The sequence below is a fragment of the Notothenia coriiceps genome, unplaced genomic scaffold, assembly GCF_000735185.1.
Source record: "Notothenia coriiceps isolate Sejong01 unplaced genomic scaffold, NC01 NC01_scaffold00017399, whole genome shotgun sequence".
Taxonomy (NCBI): Eukaryota; Metazoa; Chordata; class Actinopteri; order Perciformes; family Nototheniidae; genus Notothenia; species Notothenia coriiceps.
In genome coordinates this window covers 1-24,639 of record NW_011350100.1, presented here as the reverse complement: position 1 = coordinate 24,639, position 24,639 = coordinate 1, and the positions used below count along the sequence as shown (strand labels likewise).

Genomic DNA, 24,639 nt, shown 5'->3' with positions numbered 1-24,639 from the left:
CATACTGTACAACTCCACTACTCATACTCTGATACAGAGTTATTCTCCTAATCAATACTGTACAATAAAAAGTTGAGTATTTTGTCAATTCAACTCAGGTTTTTCCCTACAACAAACAATACAGACATCTCATAGAAGTTGAAAACAACATGACCATAAAATGTTCCGGTAGAATTGTGAAAAAAGTGATTTTCATTAATATCAAATAAACATCACAAATTGTGTTTGCATTATTGGATTTTATTAGGAGATGGATAATACTAAATGTTTAAAAAAAAGTTCTTAAAGGAAAGCTAGTTCAAACTTTTGACGTACAAAGATTGCCGTCACGTCAGAGATGGTACAAACAGCAGGTTTATGAACATTGTAGTAAAATACTTATTGGTGTATTTTGGCAAAAATCTACTCCATTGGGCTGTCAAAAACTTGTGTTGTGGATAATTCATAGGATTCGGTTCACTTTGGAAGCTGTGTTTTGTGCAAAGTGAGAAAGTAACCAAGTAACCACTCCATTTCAAAAAGCCTTCTCTTGATTGTGCTGTACGATCATTTCACAAACAGAAATCTTGCTTCATCACAGTGATAATGACAACAATTCCAATCTGTGAAGCAGAAATAAACTTTTATTTTTTTTAAATCAAGCTGCTTCATAGTTTCAATCATTGAAAACCGTGGTGAAATAAAATGTATGCCACTTAAAACAGGCAGACTGCACTATAAATAGTCTTTCTTCTAGTACAACTAATCAGCTGGTATTGGAAACCTTCACATATATCTTCTGGATGTTACTTTGTTAATTCTTTGAAAATAATTCATAGAAAAGTATATACTCTCTGTAAACACACACAAATGAAAGTATAAAATAATTCAGGTTGACATTTATGTTATTATTTCATCTGGTAGTTTATCTGTAATTACAAAAAAATACAGCAGTTAACATTTGACTAAATGATATGGCAGAACACTTCTTGCAAAGCCTCGTTGTGTACCTGGTGTCACAAACACTAAAGAAAGCATCATGCACATATCTCAATGTGAATATAATAATCTACATACGTGACATTAGTTAAGACTCTTACAGCATTAAGACCTCTCAGTGACGCTTATTTTAATAACAAATTAGTCGCCAATCAAGCAACAGAGTTGTTGTTTTGTTTTTCCACATAAAAAGAAAGAAAGAGTGAAGACATCTGAGATGGATCTTTACACATACAATAGAAAATAGGTTCTTCGGCTCTACAAAAATCGGTCAAATTTGATTTTTATCTTGACCTCGACATGGAGGCGACCTTTTTACAAGAACAGATTGATAGATTACTGCGATAAAGAAATATAAAAAACCTTTCCAAATGTGATTGGAAGAAAGGGAGTCCTCCTGATTCACAGGCACCCACCACAATTGACATTTGTTTCCCTCTCCTTATACACTCCTCTGTCACCCGGCTGTCATGGCCGCTCAGACTCTACGTCGGTTGGTCTAATGGTCGTGGAAGCCTGGCATGGGGAAGGGCCTGGCAAAAGCTTCAACGCGGTGGCGCAGGTTGGCAATGCGAGCCACGGTCTCAGAGTCCTGGAGAAGAAAGTTCTTGAAGTCCAGGAGCTTTCCTAGAGAAGACAGCAGTATAGAGAGAAGGAAGCTCAGCATACTACGACTGCCGTTTCAGCATTTTATAATTTAATATGAAATACAGCCTTTTGTACTTTTGTTGCTTTTCTAACGACTTTGTGCTTACCTGTCTTCTTCTTGACGTCCAAGGCAATCTTGAAGCCTTCATCCATGAACTCAACAACTTGCACAAAGTCAGCTTCTTTGAACTGTCTGGATGTCAGGGCTGGAGTACCTGGGAAGGAAAGAGAACACAACATCTGCATCTTAAAACACAAAGTAATGACTGGAAATGGCGTTTTCTCGCTTTTACAGGTTGAACGCTCTCCAATAAAGTTTTTTGCATTTCCTTCCATTAAGAACCTTATGGCTAGAAGGTAAAAGGAGTATCGCCTAAAGACAATGCTATAAATGTGGCAGCGGAGATGTGGAGCTCTTGAACTTCCTGGAAGATGATTAAAAACACAAACATATTTAATAAACCATGATCTGCTTAGTGCTTGTGGCTTAATCGGTGGCTGACTAATTTCCATCTGCAGAACTACATTTTTACATAGTGAGGGAAACAGAATAAGAAAAAAAAAGGCAAAGTGCAAAATACATTTTACAAAGAAAAACCTTAACTATTATTTGAATATGTGATGCAATATGCTGAAAAGCTGACCAATATTTCAACACATTATCTTGACAAAGTTACCAAGTATTAAAAAGGTAACAACTTTTTGAATAAACAGATCAGAATAACTTTCTTTCGTCGTTACATAATAATAATAATAAGTAAAACAGAGCTTGTCTAAGTCCAGTTAAATGTAGAGTGAAGCTGCTTCTCACCCAGCCTGAGGCCCCCAGGACTCAGCGCGCTCTTGTCCCCGGGGCAGGTGTTCTTATTGGCTGTGATGGACACCAGCTCCAGCACGCGCTCGGCCCGCGCTCCATCAATGCCCTTAGGCCGCAGATCAACCAGGACAAGGTGGTTATCAGTCCCATCTGAAATATTCAACATTTTTAGAAAAAGAAATTGAAGAGGAGGAAAGTCTGAGACTTCGTAGACACAATCTTCACTTTTAAACCTTTACTTTAGTTTATGAATGAGGTAATGTTATTTGATATGAAACTGAGCAGTTAATGATGAAACTCAAATAATTGTTAGGTAGTTGGCTTTTGGCACCTCCAATGCTTGACTTCTTTCTCATGCATTTGTCCATGTTTGTCTTTATATCTGCTTTATTTTCATAGTAAACTAAAATATTACTCATTGACTGCCATTATGATAAAGCACAGCTTACTTCGGGCCTGCAGGAAATGAACAAACAGGAATTATTTTATTGTTTCATATTTGCTTAGTACAAGCACCACATTTCCCCTAAGTTATCAGTTCATATAAAGTGCATTACACATTATACAGACAAAGAGGCGTTTCAATATGTTGTTAAACCCTTTTGTATCACACATTCTAATCAACACCTCTCTCAAATCGTGTCAACTAAAAATGGATTGTAACAGTAAAAAACCTTGTTTCAGTTTTTTACATCTACAAAGGGATTGAAAAAAGGAGCATGCACACAATGCAGTGTAAGCACAGGACAAGTCTGTATTTTTAAGGGTATACATTGAAGGCCATACATCAAAAAAGAGCTGAGGCCAGCAAATGAAATGCAGTACAAGATTCCAGCACTTGCTCACTACCAGAAAGTGACTGCCTTCATCTGGTTTTATTCCCTTGACTGACAGGACAGCTGCACTGACATTAGCCTATTTGCACATCATGAATTTAAATGCTTTTCTGTTGCATTATTTGCATTTTGTGGCAGGACATTTCTGTTTATTGACTGTGTTATGTGTTCTTCTGTGTTTCTTTCTGCTGTTAGCAGAGCCAGTGTCTCAAACGAATGCTTAAATACAAGTTCCATTACCTGATACCAGGGTGTAGCCTTTGCTGAGCAGAGCTGTAGCCATAGCCTTGGAGTTCACTATAACCTGGCCGATATACTCCTTGAACATGGGAGACATTGTCTGGAAACAAAATACCAAGATTTTAAGTTTGAGGTCAAAAAACTATTAATGATTTTTTTTTAAAAACTAAATAAACATATATTGGTACAAGTCAGTAGCTGCCTTGCACAGCGTTATGCTCCAGATAGCTCACAATTCAGAAAGAGAAGGAGCAGATGCCTAGAGCAGGGTTAGGGAACAAGTTCTTGAGTCAAGTTGCACCTCAGCGGTAAGATTAAGTTTCATTGCAAAATGTGATTAAGCGGTAATAAACTTCTTATTAGGAAATAGCAGACCGTGGTGATGAATCGTTAAAATAATAATAAATACATTTTTCATTGAAATGGGGTGTCTGTGTGCTGAGCTGACCTGTCTGAGAGCCACAGCCACACCAGCGATGGCGTGGTTATGAGGGCCGCCCTGCAGCGAGGGGAACACAGAGAAGTTGACCCTGTCCTCAAGGTCGTACACGATCTCCTTCCCCTTCTTGTCCACCGAGCGAACGCCCTTACGGTAGAAGATGAGGCCAGCCCTGGACAGAACAGACTAATTGACTGACAATGAATTTGAAACCTTTCCTTTTCTCTTAAAATCAAACAAGGTGTCATTAATAGGTTTTGGATTTGTCCCCAACTGTATGACATCAGCCATCTACTGACTACTATTACTACTGTTAAAAACAAGTACTCATTTCCATGTTGCTCAGTGAAGAGGCTCTAATGAGATTTGACTGAAATATCTCTAGCTCTTACCTGGCCCCGCGGAGGGATTTGTGTGTGGTGGATGTGACCAGGTCAGCGTGGTCAAACGGAGAGGGGATGGCTTTGGCTGCCACCAGGCCGCTGATGTGGGCCATGTCAGCCAGCATGTAGGCCTTAATGTCGGTACACAGCTGAGGGGGGAACAGACACATAGTTAGGATTCAAATGTACACCATGGGACAGGAAGGTTTGTATTACTACGTTATTTTTAAATCTCTAGTTCTACATTTTTTAGGTGCAAGACCCTAAATTATCTAAATATATACAACTTAAAGTGATAAGATTAGTAACAGTGTTGGAATAATGGCCCTAGTTTTAGATAGACAAGAGACAAGTTCAGATTATGTCCAATAGAGTCAATAATAACCGCTTGAAGTCTACCACACTCTTTCTCCTTGTTCTCGTTCTGCCTGCTTCAGGGGCGTTCCTGCCGTCGACCTAATATTAAAGTGACTGATTTAGCTTGCTATGAACATTTCAGTGTTTGGCCATAAAAACCTCTCCTTTTCAGTATTTAAACATTTGGGGGCGATGTTCAAAAAAGGTGAGAGTCATACACCGTTATCCCAATATAGATGTGAACACACTCAAACCTCTGGTGTGATGAAATGCGGCACTTCAGCCTCAGTCACTGTTTCATTTAAAATCCTGGAGCAGAGCAAAATGTGAATATTTATTAACTTCTCTGTATATGCTGTAGTATTCTTGATATATACACTAGTACTAGAAAGTATTACAGCTACTATAAAACGTAACTACACATTTAGACTTGTCTTTTTGTCATAGGTGATCCTCTGTATTTTACTTGAATGCGCTTGGCTTCAAATTTAAAATTTGAGATAAAAAAAAGTGATACACAAAAACCTTTTGCTCCAATAATAGAAATGTTACCACCACGGTTAGGTTTTGATAACTCTACATTTGTAAGCACTACCTATCACTTCAAAAAGGGCATATGTTTCAAATCTGAGCTGGTGTTATTACACTCTTCGGCAGTCTTCAGAGGCCCGAAATATCACAATGTAATTCAATAAATCCTTGCTGTCTCTTTCCAGCATTTATTGAAAAAGTCACACACAATAAATAGCTTGCTAACATGCAAATGACTCGTTGGCGAATGATCAGAGCAGTAAACAATCTTTTTAGTGCTCCAATTAATATTCATTATCACGACAATCTTCCTTGCTCCCATATCTAAACTGGATCAGCACATGTTTATTAGATTAAAAGGCAGGCAAGAAGGCAGGGTTACTGGAGGGGGTAAAGAACACGAGAGGGTGATGTGTGCGGTAGCTGATGAACGCCGATAGACAGTCAAACAAATTTCAGATTTAAAAAAAGAAGCTTGTTCCAATCTAGGTAACAACACTGAAAATCTGGAGAGGGGCCCTGCCTGCTGCCATAAAACAGAGAAGAGCTCTACAGAGACATGCCAGGGGGAAATATGGCCCCACTTCAGGTCTAGTGGCAAAGTAGTTACGGTGCTTAATAAAAACACAGCTCTGTAATGGAGGGACACTCCATCGGATGGTACTAGCTAAAGTGAGGCTCTGCAACAAAGGGAAGCAGTCATGGAGGGACTGAAGAGAATCAGAGGGTGGGTATTACAAAACAGATAAAGGGGCCTCTTGTGCACCGCCAAAGAGAGCAGTGAAGTGTAGTTAAAAGTTGCTGCTGTGTTTGCGTGAGTCAGCGCGAGAATCCACACTCAGAGCGGATGAGTAGGCAGCAGAAAGCATCTGTGGTGGTGTGCACAAGTGTGAAAGAGCCGAAGAACTGTTTGTGTCTGGATATGTCGAAGATTGAATGCTCAGTATTTACAGCAGACAGGTTTCTACTGAGGGCAGCTTTTTGTGCAGAATGAGTACTTTTACTTTTTACACTGCTGGATTATTTATTTGACTTACCTAAAAGACAAGAGTATTTATTTTCTTTCTCCGAGTGTGGACAGAAATGATTAAAAATATAGTCTGGATTAATCCTGGCTATCAGTAAGAGGAGCAGGTGTGCCTGACAGTCAGTGCAGTGGAAAGGTTGAGTGAGTTTAAAGTGGACCTATAATGCAAAATATGTCTTTTATACATAAATATGTGTCCCCGGTGTGTCAGGGAACTCAGGCGGCGTCAGAAAATAAAACCCTCATAAAACGTAACTTACGTCACATCGGATGGCGGACCCACGGCACTATCAGAAACGTCACTATCATAATAAATGCCTGACGTGTTTTGGACGTAATATGGTCTTTGTTTACATTAGCAAGCATCGCTTACACTCAGAGCTAACCTGTACTGGAGAGAGCATGTGTGAAGAAGCAGGAAATACAAAAAAGAACTCACCTTGTGGTAAACCAGTAAGAGAGAAAGCCTTTGAGCTCCATACTGTTTCAGGCGTTTCATCTCCGCAGCATTTATTTTAGACAGTATCTGCCGGGCCCCGCATGAGCAGGCATAAGCCCCGCCCCCTCTTTTTATTTATTTTTTTAAAGCTTTATACCCCGAATCAGCACTTTAGTAACAGGAAGGGAAATAGAAGGATATGAGGCATGGCTAGAATGGGTGATCTGTTTGTTATTTTGAGCAAAACACTTCATAGCCATGTCTTTTATATATTTTTATATATCCGAGTCCTATGCTATTGACTAAAAATTGCATGATGGGTGACCTTTAAAATAAGAGGACAAAGCTGGTGTGACCTTCACAATGTAGGATCAGAAAACAGGTAGCAGGAGAGGATGAGGTGGAGCAAAACACACACACACACAAAAGCTGAGTGAGTTTTGAATAAGGAGAGAGTTCTCCATGCACCTTCTTGATGCGGGCGTAGTCAATGAGGCGGGCATAGGCGCTGGTGCCAGCGATGATGAGCTTGGGCCGGAACAGCTTGGCCGTCATCTCCAGCTGGTCGTAGTCTATGAGTCCTGTTGCAGTCTGCGGAGAAACAGAGAGGGAGACAGATTGAGGAGGGGAAAAAAGTGAATATGAGCATATTGGAGGGTGAGTACGGTTCAGGAGGAACGCGAGGGGATGAAAAAAAGTACATGTCAGATATCTTGAGGATCAAGAGTAAACTTATCAACACGAAGAGATTTTTTCCATTTGAAGCAGATGCATTTGAAGTACTTTGGCTACCTTAAAAAAGGGAAGGAATTTATCGAAATGAGACATTTCATCTTATAATATCAAGGAAGAAGATTGCAGTAAAGCACCCCTACTTATCCTAATTCAACCTTTCACAGGTCTATTCAACTGGTGTGATGAGGCTGAACAGATCAGAGGTTGGTTTAGAGACGTTATCTACTCTCGTCATTGAAATAAGCACTTTGAGATATACAGTCGACATCCATTATTCAGGGGATGCATGTCTGAGTCTTGTAAAATGTTGTCAGTCTGGAACTGTCAAATGACCAGTCTGTTGTGTGCCTGTCTGAACCTGCATTTCCAACCCAGTACTCAAAACATGAGAGAGGAGAGACAAACCAGGTGGGGGACAGCCACAGGACGGAACAGGAAGTGAAAGACAAAAGGGATAGAGAATAAGCGAGACAAAGACACGAAAAAGAAGAGAAAATACGAGGAGGGAAAGCTTTATTGAGACAACCTGATAATCTCCCATCTCCAGAACACATCTATGGGTGCCCCCTCGCTCCATCAAGCTGCTCATTGTGAAGACAGAGCCAGTGGTGCTGGCCAGCCTGTCGATTTCCCATTATCTCTCTCGCAGAGGGGTGCTGCCGGCCCATACATCAGCAGGCCTGGACACGCAGACTCTCAGGGCAATCCATCAGCCGCTACCAACACCAGCACACAACTATGAACCCGGAATAAAATACTAAACACTAATATATGAAGCCCTGCATCTGAGTGACCCTGGTCCTACTGATTTTGTCTTAGTTGAAAACAGCACTTTGAATGTTTTACAAACAGTACTCACGTATAGGGCTGTATGTTTGCATTGTGAGTGAAGTGGCCATAGCAAGCACTAGTTGGGCTAAGATGTAGACATCAAATCCCTACCCACACTGCCTTGTGTCATACCCGTGTGGGCAAAAAAGCAAACAGGATTCCCCAAAAAGCGACCATTTGTCCCCTAGATTTTCCTGTGTATTTAAATCAATATCCTGTCATTAAAACATTTTTCAAAAAGACTTTAAGACTAAAATATTTGGCATAATTGTAGATAATGTATTGAAGCTTCTTCGCCAACATAATATCAGCAACATTTAAAAAGATATGGTTTACTGTAAGCAGGAAATATGCTATATGTTTTGGTAATACTGTTGCACAATGGTCTTATGCAGTCTCTTCAGTTTCCTGTTACAGTGAATTGCAAGGATTGCACAAAAAGAAAATTAGACAACACATTGTATTTTTTCCTTGCAAGCATGAACTGTAAACACGACTACAAACTTAAGAAAAGAAACGGACAAAGTTGCGGAGATGATCGATAGTACAACTGAAAGACGTGAGCCAGTGTGCTACAGCACAATAAGCCATGCTCTGCAGACATGGAAGAACCCTGCGCCCCGACACATGGGCAGTTCTGACCAGCAGAACTGCTTCATGTGGAGGTCAAGTCAGAGGTCAAGCTGAGAAACAGCTGACTCTGAAAACCTTCCCTGCGACCATGTTAACAACGAGTATTTTAAACATTAGACTTTAGAAAAACCCTCTTATCTGTCAATGAAAGAGGATAAGACATATTAAAACAGACGTAACAAAAATAAACTAATAATATGATTTAAACCGTTTCAAATTCACACTGTTGTCCCGTTGCGATTTAACTTGTGTACGGTTATTTTCTGGTATAAGAAAGTCCACGACATGTTAGTTGATATCAGTAGCGTGGGTCTCTACTTACGTTTAGCTTGTAAGGCATGGACTCAAAATAGATAGAGGTGGCTGAGATCCTCTTCACATCAGACATGTAGCCATGGGTGAGACTGGAATGAAACAGACGAACATGTAAACAAATGTAAAAAATAGCAAGAATATTGAATTACATTCCAAACTATTTGATTTATGAGGTGCAGATGGCACACTAGTGTTGACCACCAAATAAGCTAGGACAGCTTCAAACAGTGTGGGTGTTATATAGAATAAGTGAAAGAGTGCAGGTGTGATAGCAGCAGTTATTACTCACTGTCCTCCGTCGGGCAGGTCCAGGCCCATGATGCGGTCGTGGGGCTTGAGCACGGCGGTGTAAACAGCAAAGTTAGCGGGGGAGCCGGAGTACGGCTGGACGTTGACCCCCCACAGAGCTGGGTCCAGGTCAAAGGCCTCCAAGGCTCGTTTCTGACACAGCAGCTCAATCTGGTCCACCACTTCTGCTCCACCATAGTATCTGGGTGTAGAACAGAAAATACAGCCTTAGGCCAACAGGTGCACTGATCCTGCATATAAACTGCAAAAGTTAAGTTTTAGTTCAAAAATAAATCTAAACCTTGAATAATGTATTATTTCTTAAGCCAGAGGCCTACAATAAAGACATATTAACACCTTTTAAGGTCATATGGCAAACTTGTTAGCATACAGTTGCCTATGTAAGCATTGAGCAGTCACAGTGTACCATTATAATTCATTTGAGGCAATTTGAAAAATGTGGCCTCAAATTCCAGTTTAGTCATGTGTTTGGTTTCTACCGACGCCTGAGGGAAATATGTGTGTCTTCAGCAGCTACATTCTTCACCAGCTGGTCACTAAAAATGTTTGTATGCTTCTGGTGAGCAATAGTCTACAATGGAATGTCAACAGCAAGCACGTGGCTGAATATTACGCAAGAGGTGAGAGTGAACAAAAACTGTACAATTGAAGGACAAACAGCTAAACAACGAGCTGAATCTCACGATGAAGGTCAGTGGAGCTGCAGATTTCTGTGATAATTCCCGTTAACCACTTCTAAGGAAGACCCCTTTCACATTGTAGCACTTTCACACGCTGTACATCCACATTTCTGCTTATAGCCGATTTAAGTCAGCAGCACTGCCACAGCAGATTTGGGGCATCTCAGGTGAAATTACAGATGAGGAAGCAACAGATGGCTTCTGCACAATCCACTCATTCAATGACATTATCCTTTTGTTTCATTACATTTAACTGCGAAGAGAAGATGAGTAGGATGTTGGGGAGTGGGGGGGAGGGGGTTAAAAATCAAAAAACACATTCAGTGGGAGGGAGATTTATTGTATCAGCTTGTATTACAGGAATACAAATCATGAAATGAGAAGCATTTAAAAACAGGCCAGCTCTCTGTTTGCCTCTGATACAGGATAGGAAATAGGAAACTGGAAATAAAAATCATGCAACTATCAGCCTGGGGTCTGAATTCCTCCAATGTACCCCCTCAGGAATCTTCTTTGGCAAAGAGGCTGTGGGTTATGTGTTGTGTGGTTGGCATGTATTATTTTAGGGCAAGCTATAGAACAGCGTACAAACCAGTGTATGTTTATGTCTGTAACAAATATCCTAAAGCAGAGAATATCAACATAATAAGCTGGGGCGTGGCTGCATAAACACTCACCTTTTCCCTGGGTAGCCCTCAGAGTATTTGTTGTTCAGACAGGAGCCCTGAGCTTCCAGAGCTGCTCGACTGCAGAAATTCTGTGGCGAGAACACACACAAGCAAACACACACTCGGATCAATGGCGCGAGTGGACAGAAGGGACAAGGACTGCAAATTAAAGTCTGTTAAGTGATAGTGAGAAATCCCCCCTCCAGCTAGAGACAATCATTACAGTATTGAACCTGTGGACTTCCATAGACTAACACTCTGCACTTCACAATGCTTATCGCCTCGCTGCTGCAGGATACAAGAAGATAATGTAATAAACTTTTCTGCCCATGCTGAGAAACATTGGTATGGCCTTTCTTAAATCCCTTTGCAATGCATTTTCAAAGAAAAACACATTTAAGTGAGCATGCTTTGTTGCATAAGGGGTAGGGCTGTACCAAAGACTATGAGGCTTTTCAACTTTATTAGTTTGAGTGCAGCATTATGATTATTAGAATTGATTATGTGTGGTTATGTTTTGCTAAGCCGCGTTCAACACCATTGTTAAACACACTCTGTCAAAGGTTCAAAACAACGGCACTAATTAGTTACCTGTTGTGATTTTGGTTAGAAGAGATGGAAAACACATAGAAGAGACGTCGAAGCAACGCGTTTTAGTGGTTATCTCTCTGGAGGATTATTGCTTACTTGGAGTTCCTAATATTGGATATGCTATTAGAGCTAAAACAAGTACCACTATTATTTCGCTAAACTATTTTGTAAAGTCATGAAAACAGTTTCCCCACAATACTTCTATTTTTCAGTACCCTTAAAACACTGTACACGATAATTAATTACACATGTCAAATGTTTAATATACTGTACATCCTGTCTGTTTAACTAACTATGGATGCCTCTCTTGGTATTGCCACTTGACTTACACTCTTTACTGTATATTAACACACTGGCCAGTAATAAAGTCTGACAGTCTAGTCTCCACACTCTCTTCTCTTTGTTAACGTGTATGTGTGTCCGTATGTGCGTGTGTCTTGTAGGTGTGTGTGTGGTTATGCTAATACTTCAACTAGAAGCCAAGAGGAGATCAAGGGAAATAACTGCTTCAATAAAAGCTCTCTGCTGCGTCCGTCTGTCATGCCCACAACTGTGCATACATTACAAAAATAACATTTGCTTCTTAGTGTGTGTCTGCGTGCGTGCTTGTGTGGGTGTATGTGTGTGTGTGCGCTTTAAAACATATGTCTTTTCATTCAAGGAATGCCTGCCTGAGCAGAGTAAGGTGGGGAAGAGGCAGAATGGAGATATCAACTTCATCTCACACTACAGCGGTCCGGCTGTGTGTAGAGAGGCGGCTGATATACTCCACTGAACAACTACTGTGGCGAAAAAGAAACGGGAGAAGGAGAGAGAAATAGCAATACAAGATAAAACCTCTTCTGCTTTTTGGAAGGGCATTTTTTTTTCAATTTCAAATAATTTAGCCTTGGAATGAAAACAAAGAGGAACCCAAATGTTTCTGCATTAACTCAGAGATTCCTGCTTACACAAAGTACTGTATCCAGTGCGTGTTTTCACTATCGAACTAGCTATGTTTGAATAACTTGATGTGAACTTGTCAGAGTTCGTGATGTCCGTTTTATTATTCCTGTTTGAGTCAGAAGGTCACAGTGTCTCTGCCCTAGTAGATACTGAAAATATTTTAAAAAGACCAAATGTACTGCTATAGAATATTAAAACATACAGCAGCAAGATGATTTAGGAATCAACATGAATAAAGAATGCATTTACACATGCTGCAGTGTATGAATAAAGAATGCAATATTTATTGTACTTATGTACTGCATTTATCTACAGCATGAAACCTGATGGACCTGATAAGAGCTTTTCTGTCAATGCTGCCTGCCAGCAATAATATGGAAAAACACATTTGACCAGGATATGCAAGAAGCTAGAAAGTCTTCATTCACTCATTTTGCCAAAAATGAAACTTATGTGATGACGTGTTCTCACCACCTGCACTGCCAACAAACAAGATCGCTGCTTCCAGCTATTACGCCTTTAGTGTTTATTTAAAATAAACTAAATCAGTACAACATTTGTAAAGGATGTTTTTTTTTGCTGACGAAAATATGAACCAGGCTTGGCGGTGTTTTATGTCATCTCCCTTCTCTTAAAGCCCCTTGAACTCCTCTGTGGGTGAACTGTTCAGTTACTGAAACCTTCAAATCACACTCCGTAAACATCATGTGTGAAAGTGACTGACCTCAGATGCAATGAGCTCCAGGCCGCGGCACTGCCGGTCCTTCTCCTTCAGCAGCAGGTCCCACATCTCGGGGTCGTCCTGAGCCAGGCTCTCCTGGCCCGTCCACGGACGCTCTTCATCCACTGAGTATGTGGCGGCGTGGGACTGCTGGCCACGCACACAGAGACGGACGGGGGCTCGCTGGCACAGAGGCTGTGAGCAGAGGAGAAGTCGTTAGGGTTAGGGGGAAGGAGAAAAACTGACAGTATGTTAGTTATATACAGTTTTTACAGTTATCATGAACACATGTTGTAATTATGGATGATTGCACTAAAAAGGGACTAACAAGTTGCAATGGTTTATGTTATTTAACTTCAATCATTTAACTGAAATGCAAATGATCATAGCTTTGACATATGTTTGGTAAAAACATATAGGACAATATTTAGTCTTTGTGTAGCAGCTGTTTTTTTATTTTATCAGGAACATTTAACAAGATTTAAATGTGGGTGTTGAGAACGGAGGACAACAAATGAAACAATATGCATTTGAGCTGTATATTCTCTATGAGGATTGAACTAGTGGGAGCTTCAGCCACAAAAAAGGGATCAGCATGAAATCAAGAGACATGTTTCATCCAGCTTTATTTCTCTACAGAATGTCTTTGATTATTTTTAAATATTTAAGGCAACAGCTTGATTTGTCCTATATAAATGAGAAGACATTTCAAGTCCCCTTCTCTGTTCCTCTCTAATATGCAGCTTGGTATAATTAGAAACTGGTGTGTTTCCATGATATCAATAATCAGCACGGTTGTTCAATTATGCCTCTATCAGCACTTCTACAAACTGAGGGACCGACTTTTACAGCCTCAGTGTAGCGAAGGAGGAATATAGAGAACAGATTCAGCACTTCCTGCTTATCTAATCTGGACTGGGGCTGCGAGTTCTCCTGCTGCTGCTGCTGCTGCTGCAATGCCCCATCATGTGAGTGTGCAGACTCCATTCAATTTTCACTGTCTTTTTCTCTTTAAAAAAAAAAAATTAGACAGGATTCGACAATCCTGTTTGTTCGATGCACTATGCCTGATAATAAAACACTACATTTCTGGCTATGTATTCCATTGAGAAGTTTCTTTTCACTGCCATTTACACATAAAACCTTTCTAGGCCACAAATCATTGTCAGGTAATAAAGCTTTATGTGTGCGCCTCGATGCTTAAGATCTCTGCATGAACCCAGCGAGGGCACTGTGTGGGAGAACACTCCGAAAAGAAGAAAAAAAAATCCCTGACAGGTTGATTGCATTTAGAACAAATTGGCCCTCTCCCATCATTTAATCAACAATATGATGATGACTCTGTTTGGAGATCAATCCCACCACGGCCAACCTATAGTTATCATCTGTACAGGTGTGCAGGGTGAGAAGGAAAACCTCCCTTTAATAGCATCATTAAAAAGTAATTAACACAATGCTCAGTACTGGTTGAGGACACCTATTTGTAAAAACAAAACACAAAAAACGCAATTTACGCTTTATTCCATGTGGTGTAGGAAATGTTTGGGTAATTCATCTTTTGTAGTGGCTTTATTGCACTGTGAACCAACTGCAGTAACTGTAGATTTTTAAGAAAAACAATTAAGAGCATTAATGTTGGGAAGAAATAATAAAAGCTGACCAGCGATAGTCTCATAATTCGACACCCTTTGTTAAAAAAAAAGAAAAAAGGCTAATAAGAGCACTTTATCCTGAGGAGCAGCTTGCAGATAGTTCATCTAGTGCATCGCTGTGAGGCCCATCCTCTCCACTGCTCCTCTTCATCTGCTCCCTGGGGTGGTGGAGGGGGCAGAAGAGAGACACCAGGGGGGAGACAACTGGCACATTAATGGCCGATCCCTAACAGTTTCTACTCTGGCCTTCTGTCACCAGTGGCAGTGTGAATGGTTGAAAAGAGGAGAAGGCCCCTCCTTTGTGCTTTGGAAGAGACGAGGGCCTGGGGAGACAGGTTGGGCAGCCTCTGAGGACGAGTTTCTCGCTGAGAAATCACACGGGTCATTACATCTTGACGGGAACCGTCCTTCGCTGTCTGCACTTCAGCTGGGACTCACCAGGGCTGAGGCAGGGGAAAGCAGTGGCAGGAAACCCAACACAAGCCAACACTGCCATGGTTATAACACTTTTTGAAGACTGCAAAACAGACAAGGTTCCTCCTCCTCCTCGTCCTCGTCTCCACCTTCATCCCGGGATTTATTTTCCCGTCTTCATCCTGTCACTCTAAGCTGCTTAGCACGCTCAGCTGAGAGGCATTCATGTGGCGTTTTTATTACTATGTCTGCAAAATAATTTCAATGGCTTCCAAATAAGACAGCACTGAGCTTAAACAAACACAAAGGTCAGTCTCTGTGGTCGGTCTCTTCACTTTCCTGCCTCATTTCTCAGCCCTGATCATTACGAGAGATTAATTAATGAGCACAAGGTAAACTGATCCAAGAAAAGTGAGAGCCAAGATACAAGCACCAAATATGTCAGAGTGGGACTATTTTTAGGGCGACAGATGATGCTGTCGTTTGAAGGTGAACTTGATGAAAACTGTGCTGTGAAAAGGGGGTGGGATAGGCCACATCAAACTCTGTGCTGAGCACGAGATTATGGCAGAGTCACAGATGCACGGCATCTGCATGACAACGCTAAGGTGATTGTTGGCAGTTTACCTTTCCTGTCAAACATCTGGGCCCAAAGACCAACAACAGAGAATAAAAAAAGGGAAGAAAGAAAATCATTTCATTAATACTAGTTTGGTATTATTTTTTCCGATTTCCTGTAGCAGCTCCTGAGGCGAGTCAATTTTACAGATGACTGCTGTCCATCAGTGGCTATACCAAACAACAATCACCCAGGTAACAGGAGCAAAACAGAAGGGACCAGAGAGAAGAAACAGTAGCGAGAAAAAAAAGAAAGATATGTAAGGTTCAAAAGAAGAAGTGTCAACAGGGCAGCAACATCCGTCGGTCTGACATGTAGTTGCTTTTTTCCCCGTCACTGACTAATAGCTGGGCTGTCCGTTACAAATTGCCCTGTGATTCAGTCTAGATAACACAGACTGAGAAACCTGGATGGGGTGAAGAGGCGTGAAGGGACGGAGTCTCAGTCCAGGGCAGATTCACTCTATTCGGGTCAAAGGATTGTCAGGGTGACAATCAGAGACTTAAGCGATGCCGGCAAAGCCAATCTTTAGGGAGGAGTGGGAGGAACGTTAGCTTTATGCTGTAATCTCTCCACAACACTTCCTGTGATGATGGTGGAAGGGATGCACACTGGGCTTTCATGGTGACTCATGGAGTGTAGATGCATGCTGTGGACTGAACTGTTCACAGATGCTCGTCTGAGAAAACCTCTGCTCACAACCCTCTCATTAGCCCTGTCAAGTGCACTTTAATTCAAACATAATACTTAACTGGGGTTTCCTGCATTGTAAAATCTTGTCTGGACCAAAAAAAAGCAAGTTTGAGAAATTTGGCAAAGTCAGTTATAAAGTTACTTCATATTACCAGTAAAGGGAGGACAGTTTATGTCTGTTTTTTTATTTCCTGGAAATCTAAATATATAGTAAAAAGGGCTATCTGGCAGGATTATCAAACTTGACTAAACTAAGGCTTCAACTAACAATAACTAACATTATCAATAAATCAGATATTTTTCTTGATTAAAATTCATTGTTTTGTCTATCAAATGTCTGAAACTAGTGAAACATTTCTGTAATGAATGTCATTTATTTATTTCATGTAATCGTTTATTTGGCAGGGACAATGCACAGTAATGAACACTTAAAACATTCAAATGTGTCAAGCGTAACAGTGCCAGATTTAGCTTTGAGCTAATTCTAACCCGCCAGTTCCTCTCACATAAAAAACATTTAAGAAAATTACATTTTACAAACATAGCAAAAACTAAATACATGATATGCAAAAAGTGCAAAAGAGCAAGAGCAGCATACACAAGTATTTACCACATGGCAGTACAATATAGCAGCTACGACATATAAAGTGCAAGAAAAGATAAAAATGGAGATACCCCTGTATTAAAGTGCATTCAGCGGTGATTTGACGTCTGTTTGTTGCTCAACCATTCTTTGAGTTGACCTTTAAAGCTATTGAGAGTGGGACAATCCCGTATCTCAGTTGGGAGGCTATTCCAGAATGAGCTGCCTTTAATGGAGAGGACATTTTGTCCAAAAGTGGTCCGTCTGCGGTGGACCTCACAGTCTCCTCTGGTTTCTGACCTAGTGCAGCGTCCAATGTGTTTTTTGTGGATGAATTCCCCTAAGGGAAGGGGGTCCATGTAAACATTTATACAAAAAACACATACAAATTTGTCAAGGCCTTATGTGAAACTTGGAGTAGCTTGATATTAATACAGAATATATAAGAGCAAAACACGCGTCCCATCCTCTCTTTTTTTAAACAATAGACAAGGTTGCGATTGGTATGTTTTCATGAAAATTATAACTTATTTTATAAAATTCTCCTCCTCCTCCGTCCTGAGCTGCTCTGAACACATACTCTGCATGTTTTAATTGAATACAGAAAACGGTTGTGTGTGCTGTGTTCATAAAGATCGAAGCATTAAGTAAACAAAAGTCAACAGGACTCTTGTACAGGCAGAAGGGTTTTTCATAATGGGATTAGTTACATTGTTTTCTTAAAAACAGTATCATCTTCAGCAACAGATCTACCATTTAAAAAAAGTATCAAAGTGGACATGTCCACATCTTTAGAACAATAAACTGTTAATAAATTACCAACAAATTACACCATTAAACTGTCAAACCGGATGTCAGCCGCCACTAGAAATAGCTGCACAGGACTGTAAGCTAACTCTCTCTCTCACACACAACCTGTGAGGAGGACACTGCATGCCGGAACCACAAATAAAAAAAGAGTCTTGTGAGTCCTTTTGAAATTCAATTACGATGCACACTGAACCGATTACCACCAATAGGAAAAGTATGCAAGCACGTGAATAATTCAGTTTAATAGGAAACTTCAGACAAACTGACATTGACTAATACAATTTGGTCTGAACTCATGCCACATACATTGGCAAATATTTGGTATAGTTGTTTCTGAGAAACTACAGAACATTTCAAAATGGGTCACTTCATAAAGTGCAAAAATTAGGATAAAAATACCAATAGACCACCTTTTTTGTCAGCAACTTAATCACCCTGATTCAGGCTCAACGGATCCAGTTAAATAAAAAAAAGATGTCAAACTATAAAACTTCACATAACTTTGAAATTATCACTTGTCAACTGATATATAATCAAATGTTATTTATGAAGTTTAAGTGGACATACTTTTCTTCACAGTGAATAATAAATACAATTGAAGGTTATAATGTTCACATTTTGAGAAAGGTATTTGTCTTTGTTGTAATGGTCACATGGATGGCTGCAGATTGTGTTACTGTGAAATATTGTTGTATCTTATGCATGAAAAAAAACAAAATAAGTTATAGTTTCATTATTAGATTAAGCTACCTAATAAACTGCAAGTGAGTGAAAAAGGTAGACCTTTGAGCTTAGATTCACCATAAATAAATATTTCTTAGGCTGACATTATCCTTGTAGCTACCCTAGTTATTATTGCACAATCTGCTGAAACTATGACTATTGCTTTGACACAAATGCATAAACTGCCAATCTGCTGACACTAATGAAAAATTACTATTGCTTTGACCAATCAGCCTGATGTTTTACATAATTGTTTCAAAGTAATAAGTTACTATTTTCTCGGAGCTCTTGCTGTATATCAGCCGTATTTTGTACTTTGAACGTTATTCAGGGCCCTTCTGTTTATCACTGGCTGATAACCCTCTCTGCAATGTGTTATCTGCATACAATCACCATTACTGGAACACTTAATTTTACTTCATGTAACCCCTTTAAGTGAGAAAACAAAACAAAAAAGGCATAATGGTGATAAATATCAAATAAGGACATACAGATACCGTAAATATAAACGAAAAGACAGATACTAGTAGCTAAACCTAAAGTTTTTTCTGATAATCCGTGATGTTTTCCCACATGATGAAACTGAGCAGTCGCTGTTGCATCATTACGTGGCCACTACAGCTGCAGCTATGTAACATGCACTGACAGTCAGCTAGCTTATCAGCTAACTAACAACCGTCATAATGTGAAATATGCAATCAAGACGAAATAAATGATAGTTTATGCTTCACTGCTGCAAATACCTATACATTTGATGACATGCTAGAGCCCAGGGGAGACATTTAGACACCAACGCGTGTTGAAACTCAAAGCTAGCTAACAGTTCAGCCGTACAGAACGGGGGCGGTTGCTAAGACACCTTTTAAATAAACAATGACTTAAAAACTGTTCTTTATGATACACATACCCGTGTGAGTTGTCTGAGAGCGAAGGACAGCATGGTTCCAGTTAAGGGAGGAAGAAGCAGCACGGCCAGGCGACTCACCGCTGTCAGGCTTCAGAAAGGCAGCTTGGAGTAGTTGGCAACGCTGGCTACCTTTTTCCGGCCGAAAGGGATGCTGGGAATTGTAGTACGTTGAGAGAAAATTACACAAGCATGACATTTGAAGATTACGAAATACGTTTACGAAAATTAATGAATTAAGTTTACCAAAACTTTCATAATAAAGATCCAAAGAGGTTCCGAGTTTTAAATATATCACCATATGTATTATTGATAAGCAGTGGTGGACAGTAACTTTACCTGAATATTCTCAGTTGACTTTATACTTCTACTCCACTACTAGAAGCCATATTGCACTTTTTACTCCACTACATTTATATGACAGCTTTTAGTTAATAGTTACTTTTTAGATTTACATTATTAGCTAATACAAAAATATAAACTGATTATTAAATAAACATTTACATATATCTATCTATAGATAATATCCAGCAGAAGTATTTAAATATATTACATTTAACTCAATTTAATCATTATAGTAACCCAGTAACTCAAAAGACTATATACTATACTCACTATATACGATTCTGAAATGTGCCATTACGCATGAGGAGTACTTTTTTCTTTACATATATTTTGACAGCAATCCTTTTGCACTTGTAGCCTACTCAATTAAGATTTTGAATAGAGGACTTTTAAGTAAAAACTACTTTTAAACTTTAGTATTGCTACTTTTCACTCAAATAAAACATATTCTTCTTCCAGCACTGTTAATAAGTCAGTTATTGTGCGCCCTCAATAATCTAAGTAAAGTTACAGTAGATGTCGGTTGGCGTTATCAGTACGTTTTTATATAATTTTCTTCCAAAGTATGTGAAATCTGTTTTTGGGCCAAAAAGTAGACCTACCCATTTCGCTAATTTCTTGACTTTTTCCGACGCGCTTGCATTTAAATCCGGCTCACCGTTTCCCCGTCGCTCTGTAGCTGGCCTGTACCACTACACCTGCTGTCTTTGGAGCGTCTGCCCCCCACCTTTCTTTCACATAATGGTATGATCCTAGTTTGTCCTCGCATATGATTGGCCACATGCGGCTGAAGATTGTGTTCTCCCCGACGGGAGTCTGCTCTATAGCGGCATCTCGCGATCGGCGTGTTGGAGACCTCTGAATTAAAGTATCAAGTAACCTAAAGTCAGAGGGCTCAAGTCCAAGTCAAGTCCCGAGTCATTGGTGTTCAAGTCCAAGTCGAGTCGCAAGTGTTTTGTGATTTTGTCAAGTCGAGTCTCAAGTCATCAAATTGGAGACTCGAGTCTGACTCGAGTCCAAGTCATGAGACTCGAGTCCACACCTCTGCTGTACCCTACTGACTGAGCCACTGCCAGACTGTACTGTACTGTACTGGGGGCTCTGTTTGGAATTTGGCATCTTTGTGCCTGCCCTAAAGGTCTCCTATTATGCTACTTTTAGGCATACATTATGGGTCTCAGATATATACAAATATATAAAAACATGTCTGTGATGTGTTTTGCTCAAAATACCAAACAGATCATGCATTTTAGACATCCCTCATACCCCTCTGTTTCAGGCCTGTTAGAGAACTACAGGTTCGGGGTCCTTAGCTTGAAAAAGCTAAGATGGAGCTAATGCCTGCTCAGAATTCTACCGGCAGAAAAGCTAAATGCTGCCATGATTAAATGCCGTATCATGTTCCAAACCACATCAAAGATTATTTCTGAAACAGTATGGAGCTCAAATTCTATTTATTTGCTGGTTTACAACAAGGCGAGTTCCTTTTATTATTTCCTGCTTTTTTACACACATTCTCTCCAGTACAGGTTAGCTCTGAGTGTTAGCGATGATTGCTAATGTAAACAAAGACCATATTACGTCCAAAACACGTCAGGCATTGTTTCTGATAGGGCCGTGGGTGTAAAGCCAGCCCACATTTCCGATATCGGACGAAAATATGGATCAGCTCCGTTGTACCCCCGTTTTTAGAGATTTGGGTGCGAAGGAAAAGAGAGAGGGTTTTATTTTCTGACACTTTGTGAGTTCCCTGACACACCGGGGACACATATTTATGTATAAAAGACATCAAGAAGTGCATTTTGCATGATAGGTCCCCTTTAAAATTGGGGTCAAGTGACTAAAGTATTGCAGTTCTACCTTCTGGTATCGCCTCAGCTCGCCTAAAATCTTGGTCGTAGTTGTATAAAGAGAATTGCTGGGACTATCCCAGACTTTTGCCAATAGAAAAAAAAGAAAAGGAGCAATTAGAGTTAAATTAAAGCTGTGCCGTATCATGCAGTGAAAACAGCAATGAATAATTAAAAGTCTTTGTCCAATATGGTTAAATGTTTGAATAAGCAACTGCTAGTATCAACTCTAAATGTGAATACAGTTCAAATTATGCGGGTACATGAACTGCTGATTTAGAACCTTTTTATTAGAGATTCCAACATATGTGTTCACATGGGCACTAAACTAAGTGATAAGATGTGCGTTTACATGCCCCAAAGTATTTAATCACAATATAAAACTGTTTTGATTTGCTCCAAGTGTTTCCAACCATAGTGAAGCTTCTCATCAGTGTTCTGTGGTACACAGCTATGATTTAAAGGTCTTCTAAATGCCAACAAAGATTTAAACCTTAGGAAGGAACAGATATGTGGTTAAAAAGTGTTATGCTATGAGTTCTCAAACCGCCCCACCATGTAACTCCCACTCTAAAGATAAACTCTTATCCAACCACCTTTTATCTATTTCTTTTTTTCCGCCTTCTTTTTCCCCTGAAACTCTGTTTAAAACATCATCTGATAATAAAGTGAGTTACAGTATTTGACTATTAAAATCTAGTGTGACCCAGTTTCCACTGTGCTGTGTTTTACCTCTCTGCACAGTATAGTATTAGATAATGAAGTGTTTGCTGTGAAATATTATGTAAAAGCCCCGCAGGATACTTTATCACGTCTGGACAAATGTATTTGTTTCTCCTCCCTTTGAGCTCATATCGTTGTGTTATTACGTCGTTTTCATTTTTGCTCCGATGTTTTATCTCTGAACTACATTCATACAGGACATGGATTTGTTGTGCCTGGGAACTTATTAATTCAGAGGTGTGATACATGGCAGGGTGTGCAGCGGCTGCTGACAGGAAGACTCAGTTTCAGATTCTTGCAAGAGAGAAAGACTGCCATTCGGAAGTCGTCTCCAATAAAGGGAAGCGGTATGCAGAGGAAGGGCCATCAACCAGCGCAGTGCGTCTCTGGAGGGCCGCTTCACCACTGTCAGGCCTTTATGTATGGACTGTAATGTGCTGTGTGAAATGCAACGGTTCCACAGGAGAACTACACAAATCTAACTTCTCTTTCATGCTAATAGTCCTATTGTGAACCCGGAAAGATTAATGTAAGAAATATATAGTACGGGTCCCCAGCACATAGAAACTGCCGGATGCTAACTTGCATATGGGCAATTTATGCTAACATAGTCATGCAAGTTAGCATTGGGCAGTTTCTATGTGCAGGTACCCATAGTCCCATACGTTACATTTCTAACATAAAACGTTGGTGTACTTAACATTCCGGGTTCACTTTGCTGGCAACACTTCAATTAGTGATGAATTGGGCGATAATGGCGACATGTTTCAGCCTTGTCCTTCGCGCTTGAGAAGACACGTCAGTCAAACTTTTCAAAACAGCAATGCATTGCCATCTCAAGTATTTTGTTCACTTATCAAGGCGGCACACTTGTAAAATGTTCCGTGATGACACAGAACTTTGAACAGGCAAGTGAATGTCAGCGTGCCAGTTATCAGACGACAGGAGAGGATAGGAATGTTCCCTTTGTGACGAATGACTGAATAACAACAGTCACCTTTTGTAAGGAAGATAGAAAATGTCGCAAGTGTCAAGCTTTGTAGTGAATTGCAAAACATTTCTTGTGTCCACACATTCCGTACTGTGTAGATGTGTTCTCATTGCAGGATTTACCACCTGATGGGAGTCACAGTCACACCATATGCTGAGGAGAACCTGTTGAACTAGTGTTATGGAGCATCAAAAAGGGAACATGTTGACTGAGGGACTGAAGACGAGGCTGTCTTCACACCACAGGCCTCCGTGCTGCGGCTCGTATTAGTTTTTTTTCTTTTTAGCATATATTTTCAGACATGACCCATATTTTAAATTGACACTGTTGTTTGGTAGTATGACAAACCTCCCATGGTCATGTTTCAAGACGACCAGGCAAAGAAATAGCACATTTCATGCAGGTTTCATAACATTACATATTTTTCTGAAAGTGTTATCATTAAGACAGGACTCCTCTACTTTCCGATGAAATACTTAAATGTTATTTTACTCATTAATTTGCTGTGCATATATATATATGTATTGCCATAATATTATAATCTGAATTCAATGAACGTTTTTTTTAGGTAAAATACTTATTAATTATGAAAGCCTATATGTACAATATATAACAGTGTACATCAACTACGATGGCGCAGAGGATGGCTGCCACTGTCTTGTGGTCCGCTTGTATTCTGCGTTAATTCAGATTGTACTATTAGTTATACCATGGTCTTTCAACAAGAGAACAGCTCCTAAACAGGGGTGTAGTGCTATCTTACCGGAGCGCACCTATGACTGGCGCATGCATGCATGCGCATTGCGCACGGTTGTGGCATGACCACCCAAACACAACCATATGGACATAGGTTACTATATAAAAAGTGTGCAAATGTATTTAGTATCCTATCCATGTGAACTTGTTTTATATGGGGGATGGACCTCACATCCTCTAGTTCAGGGGTCTGCAACCTTTTTGACCAAAAGAGCCATTTTGCTCCTTTTTCCAAAACATTTTTTTGTCTGGAGCCGCAAAACATATTTCATAGCTTGATAGATAATAAAGTTGTATTTATTGTTATATCAGACAAAAACTACAGTTTTTTTGCATTTATTAGGCTATTTATTACATTATATAAAACTGTTAACCTCTAATAAGAAACAAAGAACTCCTATAAGGAGAATTAAAAAGAATACACAGGCCTACTTTAAAATAAATTAAACACAG

At 39.9% G+C, this 24,639-nt stretch overlaps 1 protein-coding gene across 1 annotated transcript; it reads right to left on the bottom strand.

Moving 5' to 3' along the window:
* Positions 1–219: 219 nt before the first annotated feature.
* shmt2 (serine hydroxymethyltransferase 2 (mitochondrial)) lies at positions 220–19,657 on the bottom strand. The gene is made up of 12 exons (XM_010776840.1): positions 19,525–19,657; positions 13,127–13,318; positions 10,876–10,955; positions 9,499–9,699; positions 9,217–9,298; positions 7,164–7,286; positions 4,351–4,490; positions 3,968–4,130; positions 3,520–3,619; positions 2,438–2,593; positions 1,734–1,841; positions 220–1,605 (listed from the first exon to the last, which is right to left on the bottom strand). Exons 1-12 carry the CDS (start codon positions 19,555–19,557, stop codon positions 1,478–1,480), a joined length of 1,506 nt encoding a protein of 501 aa, XP_010775142.1. The 5' UTR covers positions 19,558–19,657; the 3' UTR covers positions 220–1,477.
* Between the last annotated feature and the right edge of the window lie 4,982 nt (positions 19,658–24,639).